Consider the following 12,490-nt stretch of genomic DNA (forward strand, 5'->3'; position numbering starts at 1 on the left):
GAATCCAGTTGCAGGGCCGGATCGAACGGCTTGGCGGGCCGCATTCGGCCCGCGGGCCGCCAGTTGATGATCACTGCCATAGACTGTATATATATTCAATATATGGGTCAAACCAGTAAAAACATCCTTGTCTCTTCCCTCTTCTTTAAGGACATCCGCCCCTGCCGGCCTGCCAACCTCCCTGGCCCAACGTGCACGTTATGCCACTTACTTTGATGTGGCGGTGCTGCGCTGCCTGCTGCAGCCACACTGGACGGAGGAGGGTGTGCACTGGGCCCTGATGTACTACCTGCAGCGCCTGAGGCAGATCCTGGAGGAAAGACCTGAACGAACCCCGGAACCCTTGGTCACGCCTCTGCCACGCCCACGCAGCAGCTCGATGGTGGCTGCCACGCCTTCACTGGTCAACACCCACAAGACTCAGGTAATATCAGGAGGACAAGGGTGGATTTCCTGGCAGAGGTCTGTATATTCATGTAAACATAGTTGTAATATATTTATTATTTTCTGTGCGGTGTAAATGACAAATTTCAAAGATGCATTCATGTAGTCCTTCAGATATCCATGCTACACTGACTGACTGTACATCATCTGTATCCTCTGCGGTGTTTTTGCAGGATATGAGTCTGAAATGCAATGAGGAGGAGAAATCTCTTAGCACGGAGACATTTACAAAGGTCTCTCTGACCAACCTCCGTCGACAGGCAGTCCCGGACCTCTCCTCGGACCTGGGCATGAACATTTTCAAGAAGGTCAGAGCCAAACATCCAGATGGTCCCTTGTTCATGCTAACATGCTAATTGAATATGTAGCTAATTTGAAGTGTGTGCAGGATTCTTTCTAAACTCCTGATATGATAAGAAAGCTAGATCAGGTCAAGGAAGCCAGTTTTAGCTATAGGTCATATATAGATCAAGTAAAAAACTGTTTAAATGTTCTGATTTCATTTTGGGACTTCTTTTGCTGCCATTGACTTTTGACTGACACAGTGTGTTAAGAGTATGTTTACTTCATGCAGTGGTCAATAAGAATAACAGACATTTACATTGCAAAAGCAAGCAGGACTAACAGTATAGCAGTTGTTACTCGGAAGCCCTGTTCTGTTTCAGTTTAAGAACCGGCGTGAGGACCGTGAGAGAAAGGGCTCCATCCCCTTCCATTACACAGGGAAGAAGCGTCAGCGTCGTATGGGGATTCCTTTCCTGCTCCATGAGGACCACCTGGACGTTTCCCCCACCCGCAGCACCTTTTCCTTTGGAAGCTTCTCTGGCCTGGGTGATGATCGGCGGGCTCTGGAACGAGGGGGCTGGCAGGCCACCATCATGGGTAGGCAGAGTGAGACTGTTCATAATCATAATAGATTGCATGTCCCCAGTTTGCAATATTGCCTTCTCTCCCCTAAGCTCCCACTTGGTGAGTCATAGGATTTTGTCTAGATCTGGCTGGCAGCTAGTGAATTAGGTCACTTCATTAACGTTGGTATTTCTTGTAAGGTCTCGCTAGGAAGTGTGATTAAAATTTGCTCAAGGCACAAAGACACTGTCGAGAGTTGGTGACTTTTTAAAGCCTTGTTTCCATGAACCCACTGGCTTCTTTCACCATAATCTTTTATGTCAAGTCAATCATTCAATCAATCAATCAATCAATCAAGCAATCAAGCAATCAGTTTTTTGGTAAAATATATGTGTATGATTCGGGTATACTCTTAGGTAAGGACCTTGTGTAGGAAGCGAGTGGCCTGAAGAAGTGATGGCCAAATGAAGCTTTGGGAACCAGTGTCTTACTATTTTGAGCCCACTAGATTAGCAACAGCACTCTTGGTTTTAAAAGAAATGCCTCAGGCATTGCAATGCATTATATTCTCAGCCAACTGTTGAATAGAGAGCGCCATCTAGTGGGCTCAAAAAATAAAGAGACTGGTCACAAAGCTTCATTTGGCCATCACTAGCTTGCAGGTAAAAGCTTCTCCTGAGCCTGTTGGTACAGACCTGATTTATCTGGTACCTTTTTTTCGACCTCAACGTTGAGAAAAGGCTATTACCTCGGTGGTTTGGATATTTAGTGATTGTCTTTGCCTTTTTCTTGCTGCGCCTGGTGACAATGTCCTTTGGGCAGAGTGGGGCACTGCCTATTGTTGTTCAGCTGAATGAGCCACTCTCTACAGGGCCTTACGGTCTTGTGCAGAGCTGTTTCCTTACCAGGCAGTAATGTTCCTTGTCTTCATGATGCAGGAGTAACAATTCCCCAGTGTTTGAGGGGATACCTGCAATTTCTTCAAGCATCTGATGCTGAAACAATCTCTGCCTGGCCTTTCTCACCACTGAGTCAGTATGTGGTGCCCAGGTCAGATCCCCGATGATGTGGACACCAAGGTACCTGAAGTTGTACACCTTTGCCTCCAAGGACCTGTTATATTATCCCTGCTTATTCCCAAAGTCCACTATCAGCTGTTTACTCGTAATGATATTCAGAAGTAGATACTTCCTTCTGGTACTTTGTTGTCTTTTTGAAAAAGAAGAAACTTTATAATTATTTGTCACAAACATCCATACAACACAATGTGTCTGTGATCAGGGTTACCATAGCTGTGTCGTCGGAAAATCGGTGATGGTGTTGGACAGCAAAAGTGTACAGAGAGTACAGCCCTGGGGTGCTCTGGTGTTAAGGATGACTAACTACTACCCCCCACTACCTGGGGTCTGCCTGTCAAGGATTTACGTGCACAGTGAGGAGTTTAATCCCAGGTCCTTGTGCTTCGTGGTGAGCCTGGAGGAAACTATGGTGTTACTCTGAACTGCAGATAAAAAACAGCAATCTCACATTTTTATTTCAATGTGAGATAGGGTGGTCTGGAGAATGTGTGATATTGCGTCTTCTGTTAATCAATTGGGACAATAGGCAAACTGTAGTGGGTCCAGTGGGCTGGGTAGTGAACACCAGATGTTATCCTTGATCACTTAGTTTAGCTCCTGTTTCAAAGAAGCCCTTTTCCCGGGATGAGATTTTCAAAAAAATACGTGCAGAACATAAATGGGGGACTTCAACAACAGTTGGCTGGCATTTTTATGTGTGTTTGGATCTGTATGTGTGTGTGTGTGTTTTATTTAACCTTATCAGTCTTATCAGTCTATCTGTATCTTCATCACTTTCCAGGCAAATTCACACGGAGGGGCAGCACAGACACGGCTGCAGATGCCGACAGCCTGAGCGCCAAACACTCTCATTCCCACCACTCTCTGCTCAGAGACATACCCGACCACTCCAACAGCCACAGCGATAACACCGTCCGAGAGGGTAAGGAGAGGCAGAGCTGGGGTTAGTTGAATTGGTTTTAAGACCATGATTAGAGTTGTCACCAAGTAAAGAGCAAATAAAATCTGAGAACAAGGCCCAAATAAGCTGATGCCATATTTCCAACTCATACAGCACTCAAACAGGTAATGGTAGGTAAAGTAAACGAAAGAAAACAGAAAATAACAAATTTTGACTTGCAGAATATACATATATTTTTTAAATGAATATACAAGAAGATAAACCAAAGCCAACGTGCTGTAAGATGAAAAGACACACAAACACAATTATCAATCAGCTACAATGAATGCCAGATGCTGCTGGCTCCACTGAGACCTGCAGAGCAGAAATAGGACGGGCTTATATAACAGTAATATTCCTGTGACAATGCTAATTTACATAAAAATAACTCTGCTGGCTTAAGGCTCTGCTCCACACTGTATCCAATGCATGCTATTAGGTTCACTTAGAATGGTTAATTTGTCAGCACAATGTAGATATGTAGATATACTGTAAAAAAAGAGAATGTGAGTACAGGTTAAGAAAAAGATGTTGTGAAAATGCTGAAATTAAACCCAATAGAGCATTCAACATGTTAGCCCCCCACGGTCATGGTTGCCTCATGTAATAACAGTACATCATGGCGTTTATCCAGCTGCACTTCACTGCCTCCCTTTGCCACCCACAGTTCGATCTCAGATCTCCACTATTACCATGGCAGCGTTCAACACCACCGTGGCGTCATTTAACGTTGGCTACGCCGACTTCTTCACCGAGCACATGAAGAAGCTCTGTAACCCTGTCACTGTCCCTGAGATCCCTGCGGAGCCTCTGGCTTGCGCCAACCTGCCGCGCAGCTTCACCGACTCCTGCATCAACTACTCCTTTCTGGAGGAAGGGGAGAACATTGAAGGGACCAATAACTTTGTGCTGAAGAACGGCATGCTGGACCTCACTGTGAGTAAATGATCCCTGTGAGCAAATACATATTACAGACGTCATTGGCCTTCTGCTACTTTACTTACCAGCAAGGACACCAGTAGGAGTCCAAACTGCATTTACTGTTTTCGTCTCTCAGACGTGATCCTACAAATTGTAGAAGAAGTCAAATTATTTTGCAAATGAATACAATGGAAAAGTCATCCCACTTGTTTCTAGCTCATGAAGGCTTTCCAGTTTGCTTTCTGTTTTTTTTTTGTCCGTCTTGTTTTTCACAATTCGTTGGACAAAATTTCTTTTTGTGTTTCAGGCTGTCTTACGGGCTCTCTATGCCGTCCTCAGCCACGACATCAGTTCCAGGATCTGCGACGTTAGCCTCAACATCATTGACTTCCTGCTGCAGTTGGGCGTGGTGCCCGGCATGGGCAAGAAGCTGTCCAAGCCAGACAACAAGGAGAACCAGGAGGCGCGAGTCAAAGACACAGCCGCTCAGGGCCTCGGAGGAGGCGCCCAGGGTAGTGGGGCAGTCCCGGGGGCAGGAGCAGGTGGAGGAGGAGACGGAGGCGGAGGTGGAGGTGGAGGAGGAGGGGGAAGTGGTGGAGGAAGTGGGCAAGGGAGCAAAGATGACGTGAAGAATAACAAGGATAATGATAAAAAGGTTTGTCAGTACTTTGGAAGTGGGTCATAGTGGTTATACATTTTGGATATTTAAAAATATCTACATAGGGGTCCTGTGGGTTCATGTTTGTGTCCTCCACTCCTTCTCCATGAAAACAGGAAGAGGGCTCTGGCTTCAGCACTCCCCGCCTGGCTCTGACCATGCTGATAAAGATAGTCAAGTCGCTGGGTTGTGCCTACGGCTGTGGCGAGGGACACCGTGGACTCTCTGGAGATCGCCTCAGGATGCAGGTCAGACTCTTTTTCTTGCATAAGCTGACCCGCTTTTGTGAATGTGTGCAGTTTCCACAAATCACCACAGCTTCTGATGCCTGACATATTCCTTTTCCATTGATTGTAAACCATATTTCTCCATTGGTGTGATAAGATTCATAAAACCAAAATGAATGCTGCAGCTGAGTTTCTGATTTCAATGAGAAGCAGCTGCCGTTGTATTTCAATGCTGATCAATAGTCTTTACAATTACAGTATATTTACTTGTATTAACTCTGAGGAATACAATTCTGTCTCAATGGCTGATATCTTTCACGAATCAGTAAAATATGATGGAAATAGCACATTCTGCAAAGAAGGCCACTCTATTTCTCACTGACTTTTTCTCATTTGTCTAATACATCCTGTTCCATTTCTTTCCTTTCAGGCCCAGAACTGCCTGACCAGCCTTTATAAGCTTGACAAGGTGCAGTTTCGACAGACAATGCGCGAGTACGTCAACAAAGACTCTCTCAATAACATTGTGGACTTCCTGCACGCACTGCTGGGCTTCTGCATGGAGCCCATAACTGACAGTAAGTCTGGTGATGTGTGTGAGTGGGACCAGATGCAGATGGTGACACACAAAAAATATGTATATGCAAGATGAACAAATTTGGGTGCAACTGGGTTTGACTGACATGATTTTCAATGCTTAAACAATTCAGGTCAGGATGGATGCTGTGTATTTGATCACAGAGTTATCTATTGATTATTTATTTTAAATGATTGATTTATCATTATGAAACAAGAATCTACAGCCACGCTAGCAGCTCTATGAGGCTTAATGTAAAAGTCATGCATGCTGACATGCTCTCTTGACAATGCTTACATGTTTAACATGCAAAATGTTGGCGTTTAACATCTTAATGTAGTGTGTTAGCATGCTAAAATTTGCTAATAGGCACTTTGGTCATAACCAAATACCTGCAAAGCTATCAAAATTCCCATCACCCTCAGCAGTATTATTGTCCTTTGTTTACACTGTTTAGTGCTAAAAGCCAATGTTAATTAAACAAACTAGCGTACATCCAAATAGTGAATATCCACACATTACATATATATTTAGTGTAGTGAAAGTCATGTGGATGGATTAAAAGTTATATTTGCACAATTTTTCGTATTTTCTGTTTTTAAAATTACATTACCAAAATTTGTTTTGTTAGGGTGTTGGCGAACGTTAGATCTCATCTGATGTTTCAAGATCTCACGAGAGTTTGTTCCTGAGACAGAAATAGGTCTCGAACAAAAAAATAATCTGTGGATTTGTAAGTCTAAAAAAAAAAAAAAAAGCCATTTTAGTGTCAAAACAGACGGGTCCAATGTTTACCATGGTGATTATGGGCCGAAATAATTGGTCATAAAATCTATGTTTACGTTCACTTCTCCCGGAATTGGAATCAATGGACTCAGGACCTGTAGCGTCTCCTAAAGAGATGTGGTAGCTGCGAAACCCACGTGACCCAGATACAGAAAATGACTCTGCATTTGGATGATCGGGATCTAAAACATCTTGGATTATACCTGCATAACATTAGCATGTTAGCCTTATAATTGTGAGCATGTTAGTTGTCAAATAATTGAGTAATCATCTCAGCAGTACTCTGCAGAGGATTACACTCTTTCTTACAAACTTTCTTGTTTTATATTATACAATTACAGTATAGTATCACCATTTAATCTACATCACACTCAAAGGTCTAATGTGGCTGCTACATTACAGAGTAGTATGTAATAAAAAGCGAACAAAGCTGAATTGTACAGACACTGTCTCACCCCACACTTCAACTTTGCATTTCAGCGCTATCACTGTTTATATATCTGTTTTTTTCCCTTTCTCCTTCCACTGCTTGTCTGTGCCCCCTTTTGGTCTTCCTCCTCTTGCTTCCATCTTCCCTCCTTTCTTCATCCACTTCAATGAATCCTTCCTTCCTTACTCACTCATCCATTCTGTACACTTGCCAATCCAAAGCTTTGCCCATTACATCTCTGCTCAATCTGTGGCGTTATTGCTGAGCATTGAGACACATTGTACATGCCAATTCAGTTTTGCACTGACATTTGAAGTATTTTGTACATGGTAAATACAAACAGACCAATCACAGCATACAAACTGTACAATTGGCAAGTTACTGAACCGATGACTGTTTTAATTCTCAAAGTGAACAGGGCACAGTGTTTAGTTTTTTGGTGTGTGTGTGTGTGTGTGTGTGTTGTTTTTGTTTGTGAACATTTTTGTGTGTCAGTCTCGAGGTTACCTCCTTGCGGAGGAGGTGGGGTGCCAAACACTCCGACACCGCGTTCATGACTATGCTGGCTTGATGTCAATCAACTTGTGCCCCGCCTTTTTTCTCTTGCAGAGTACGGCAGTGCAGGTGAGAGGTCCAGGAGGGCGAAAAAAAGAAACATCGGTAGATACACATGATCAATAATTAATAACAGCCATTAACAATAGCAATAAGATGAATATACTCACGTGATCAGACCCTTTCCTAGGCACTGCTTCCATTCCTGCACCCCTCACTCTCTCCGAAAGTGACAAAACTCACCTGCAACTAAATTTAGACTTGTATGATTACATCTGGTATTTATAGATCTTATATATTTTGCATAGACATGACTGGACCAAGAGAATGAGCCTCATACTCTAAGTTTTATAGCAGGCCTTAGTCACTTGTGACTTGTGCATGTATTCCTTATACCCCACCCAGAATCCATTTCAGTTTGCTTCTCCCACCACATGCCTTATTGACCCTTTTCTTTTGCCCCACCCCACCCCTTCCCCCCACCCTCCCTCCCACCCTCCTTCCCTCCCTGTTGTTCGGGCTTACTGATTTATACTCAAGCTGGTCATCTGTCAAAAATATTCTCCCCCCCCACCTGACTAAAACCACCCCCCTGTGTGATCCGTGGCCTCCCTTTTGCTTCCAGACAAGGCAGGCTTTGGGAACAACTTCACCACGGGGGACAACAAGTCCGTGGCCCAGACTATGGAGGCGGTGGTGGTGGGATGCATGTTCAAGTCTCTCATCACCCGCTGTGCCTCAACCACACACGAGCTGCACAGCCCCGAGAACCTGGTGAGTGGTGTGCAAAATCATACTTTCCATCTCTCTCTCTCTCTCTGATATCATTTCATCCTATCAGTCTTCGTGGCTCACCGGTGATTCAGTCTGTGCTCCAAGCATCAGAGTTAGACACTCATATTTCCTTTCGGAGGATGTTGTAGTTGAACTATCAATGGCTCATTTTGTACTGAGCCTAAAGACAAACAATTAGTCATGCCGCCTTTGTTAATTGTACCTGATGAATTGGAAATGCGGGCTACTTCATATTACTGTGAGAATAAAGACAATAACTTCAGCTCTGAGAATAGCTGAAGTTACTATTATCCTTTGCCAGAATGAATTTCTTTCACAAATTAGGAACTAATTCATTGTAAAATACCTCAATAGTTCTATAATAACAGACCTCAAGCAGACAACATGCTGTATATTTGTCCTCCAACTGGTGCTTGCACCATTTATTTGTTTTTAACATGCAGTGCACGTCAGAGTGCTTTAAAGATCCCATGAGTTGCTTGGCAGGTCCTACCTGTCACATAATAACTTGCCTTTTTGTGTTTCACATGATGGCTGCTGAGTGTTTCTTCAAAGACCTTATATTTTGTACACAAGATCTTCCAAACACAGAGGCAAGTTAAAGTAGGAGGAAAAGGAGAATAAACTACAAAATTAGAGACCAGATGTGCAGTTTCCGAGCAGTGATAGTGCCACAATAAAACATATTATCAAGCAAATAAAACAGCAGTATAGAGAGTCTTGATTTTAAATTAACCGCTTAGTTGCATTAGTCATTGATACTTACAGTCCTCCATAGGGGGTGCAAAAGTTCTAATCATGTTTTTGCTTTGTTACCCTCTTATCTTCGTATTTTTTAGTTTCTAAGTCTACTTGGATCTCTCCGCTAAGAGCACTGCAGTACCATGACCACTCGTGGTGCTGAGAAAGCCTCAAGGCTGGCATGACTGGTGTACGTTGGCGGGAGATGACACACTTTTCAAGTCAGGATTTTTTTATGGCACAGGATCAGAGGCCACCCACTCACAATCTGGAGCTGTTGTCTTGACAAACTCGAGCATGCTCCTATACTCTGTATCATCCATTTATGACGTGCAACACAATGTTTGATGCTGATTGTGCAGTAGTACCAGCCTCCTTTTAACTACTAGCAGTCAATTTTTGGGTGCAGAGCAGCAAAGCTGCATCAACCCTATTGTTATTGCCAGTATTATTATTATTATTCCTAAGAAATCCATGTTCCCATGCACGAGGACTCACCAAACTGCACACAAGTCCAGTCCCATGCCAAACTTAATCAGTTCGATTTGTATGCTAATAGTCCTGATGGTGGCGCTACAGCAGCCAACTAAAGCTTTACATTTATTGTCAACTTATGTCCAACTGTAGTCCCAATAGAGCAGTTGACAGCAAACTTCTTCTATCAAAAAATCACAACATTTTGACGGCATGGTAGATTTAGTGTGCAAAAATTCAGATTTCATCTCATAAAGTGAATTTGAACGCTAGATTAGAGCATCTTTCAAAATCATAGAGCATCTTTCAAAATCAGTTTGTCACTAGTTGATCTATGTGAAATAAATTACAGGTATCATGTTGCCTAAACAAAGTACAAAAATTCTCTGAATTTACTTGTAATAAATTAATTTTTTGAAAGACATTATCATGCAGTCCTGCCTCTTTATCTACTAAATGTTGTGAAGTCTCCACCCGTGTGATAGCTCTCTAAAATCAACACCTGCCTACAGCATCAAAGGTTCTGAGTTCGAGCCTCTGGTGGTGCCACATGATTGTAGCGTATGTACTTGTTCTGTGGACAGCTGCCCTGAATGTTTGATATGATTCTTAGCATTAACACATTTGATTCAAATTAACAACCAGTCTGATTATGCAAACTCAAGTTTTATAACATCTATATATTGTCTAGACTACGTAAACACATTCTCTGAATGTTCTGTTGACAGTTTAAAATCCTGAATTTTCATTCACTCTTGCACGTTGTCTATATAATGTCAATAAGCTGGTTTTGTTTATTCCCAGTCAATAGCTCACTGAGATCAGCTCCTGTTGACTTCATCCCCAAGTGTTACAACGTGATCTTACCAAATCCAGCATTTTGCTCTTGACACATTCCCTGAATGTTTTAGATGTGTCTCTGTCTGAAATGATCAGCTCATTACTTTGTGTTCCAGGTTAATATGCCACTGTGCACTCTGGCATCCTATTGTGGGGATGGGAGAGACATAATAAGACTTATTTTAGTTTTAGAAGACCTCTTTAGAAGTCTCTGTTTGGCACTTATGCTGACAGAACCCTTGTGTAATTGCAATTTTTCTCCTCTTCCTCAAAATACTTGCCCCCGATCGTCAAAGCAGCTATAATCGTATTCTTTTTTCTCACATGTTCTCATTCCCTTACCGTTCCACTCACACATCCCTCTCTCTCACACTTGTGTGCCAACCTCGTCTTTCCCAGGGTCTGTACTGTGACATCCGCCAGCTGGTGCAGTTCATTAAGGAGGCCCATGGAAATGTGTTCCGCAGGGTGGCACTGAGCGCGCTCCTGGACAGCGCCGAAAAGGTCGCCACCACCAAGAAACCCGAGGAGAAGGAAGAGACCAAACAGCCTGGACCCCGGAGGTACTGGCCAATCAGTGGCCAGAAATGGTCCTAACAACATCACATTTTCACGTTAAATCTTAAATAGACCAATGCAATGATCATTTGTCGAATAGCATTGAAGTGTCCTTGAGCTGAGACTTTAAAATATTTCTCATCATTGCGTAAGGTTTTACTTCCACCTTTTTTTATTAATTTCTTTTCCCATCACTGCTGGCTGTTTTTTCTTTTATTTATTTTTTTCTGTCCTGTCTGCTTCTGTTTCTCTTGCTTGAGTGACTGATTTGATGTTCGTATTTTCAAAATGATGCGGCCGGTGCAGGCAGCTCCTGTACTTTTGGCCTCATTTTCTAACCAAACAAAAAAAATGAAAGTGACATCACGAAAGCATTAACTAATCTGTGGCTGTGGTAAATTAGGGAGCAGTTAAATGCACAGGCTTAAAGATGAGGCACTGAAAACAGACCTGCCTCGGACCACCTTTGAATCATGACGTTACAGTAAAACCAGTTAATATTTAAGATGGCACCTAACTTGATTGCAAGATTTACAAGATTTGCCACGGGCAGCATGTTGGCCCCTGACCGGAGCCTCACGTGTGGAGTTTGCGTGTTTGAGTTTCTTCCAAGATCGACACGGACGTCAGGTGTAGAAATATTGTATAAAAGTGTGTAGATGGAATGAACCTTTAAGAAAAAATTAAAACCTCCAGCATTAGAAATCCAAAATACTATTTTTGAAACAATTATCAAATGGGTTGAAAATGAGGTCCATAATTACATAGCATAGAAGAATATATAATTAAACTTAAACACATGTACGTCAACGATTTGCATAATAGTCTTGAGAGATAGTCAATGAAATGGATTGTACATTGAAATTATGCACACATTTAAAAAAAAAAACTTTTCTTTTTGATAATACATAAGGAAATCCACTTACCTTTACTGCAAAAAAATGATGTAATATTGTTAATGCTACACAAAATATCCCAAAAATATAAATAAAAAGTATTCTTACATTAGTATATAATGACAAATACTCAAGGCAGGGATGAATAAAGTATTCAGTAGGGGGAACTGCAGTAACTGCAAATCGTCTGCTTACATAATAGTTTAAAGATAAATGTTTAGGGCATTTATTACACAGGACAGCTGAAGATGTGAAAGGGGAATGACATACAGCAAAGGGCCGCAGGTCAGAATTCTTCCCAGCGGCAAGGACCGCACCTTTATAGATGGGGCGCACGCTCAACCAGCTGAGCTACCCAGACCGCCCCCAATTTAGGCCTACATTATATAATAAGTTATTTCATTCGCGGGTCAATATGGAACAGACAATAGCTCAGTTGGCCAAACATCTAAAGCTGAATAAAAAGCTTCTTTCATGGAAGAATTCTATGGATAGGGTTTACACACTCTGTCTGTGTGGGGTGTGTGTGTGCGCAGGTCAGAGGCGGGTGTGTCCGGGGAGAAGGGTCAGGTGTCCAGTGCTGCAGATGAGTGTCGCAGCTACATCTCCAGTAGACCCCCCCAGACACCCGAACAGTGAGTGTCCATGTCAAAGCATCTCCATATAGCACCATCTATGTTGAGCCCAGCTGCGATTTCTCCGCTCAAAATAGGATCAAAA

General features: G+C 42.7%; 1 protein-coding gene across 24 annotated transcripts in view; it reads left to right on the forward strand.

Annotated features, from left to right (window-relative positions):
* LOC117939369 (protein unc-80 homolog) overlaps positions 1–12,490 on the forward strand; it is a 52,307-nt gene that overhangs the window by 12,217 nt on the left and 27,600 nt on the right. For 12 of the 24 annotated variants that reach the window (XM_034864651.1, XM_034864656.1, XM_034864653.1 and 9 more), the window contains exons 8-19: positions 151–424; positions 618–752; positions 1,110–1,413; positions 3,154–3,294; positions 3,980–4,248; positions 4,541–4,888; positions 5,008–5,139; positions 5,549–5,696; positions 7,521–7,571; positions 8,092–8,240; positions 10,716–10,879; positions 12,307–12,405. In XM_034864651.1, the coding sequence (XP_034720542.1) occupies positions 151–424; positions 618–752; positions 1,110–1,413; positions 3,154–3,294; positions 3,980–4,248; positions 4,541–4,888; positions 5,008–5,139; positions 5,549–5,696; positions 7,521–7,571; positions 8,092–8,240; positions 10,716–10,879; positions 12,307–12,405 (2,214 nt within the window). The remainder of the gene's footprint in view (positions 1–150; positions 425–617; positions 753–1,109; positions 1,414–3,153; positions 3,295–3,979; positions 4,249–4,540; positions 4,889–5,007; positions 5,140–5,548; positions 5,697–7,520; positions 7,572–8,091; positions 8,241–10,715; positions 10,880–12,306; positions 12,406–12,490) is intronic. The other 12 variants (XM_034864669.1, XM_034864678.1, XM_034864676.1 and 9 more) reach the window with 5 other exon arrangements.

Source organism: Etheostoma cragini, chromosome 24, assembly GCF_013103735.1.
Source record: "Etheostoma cragini isolate CJK2018 chromosome 24, CSU_Ecrag_1.0, whole genome shotgun sequence".
Lineage (NCBI taxonomy): Eukaryota > Metazoa > Chordata > Actinopteri > Perciformes > Percidae > Etheostoma > Etheostoma cragini.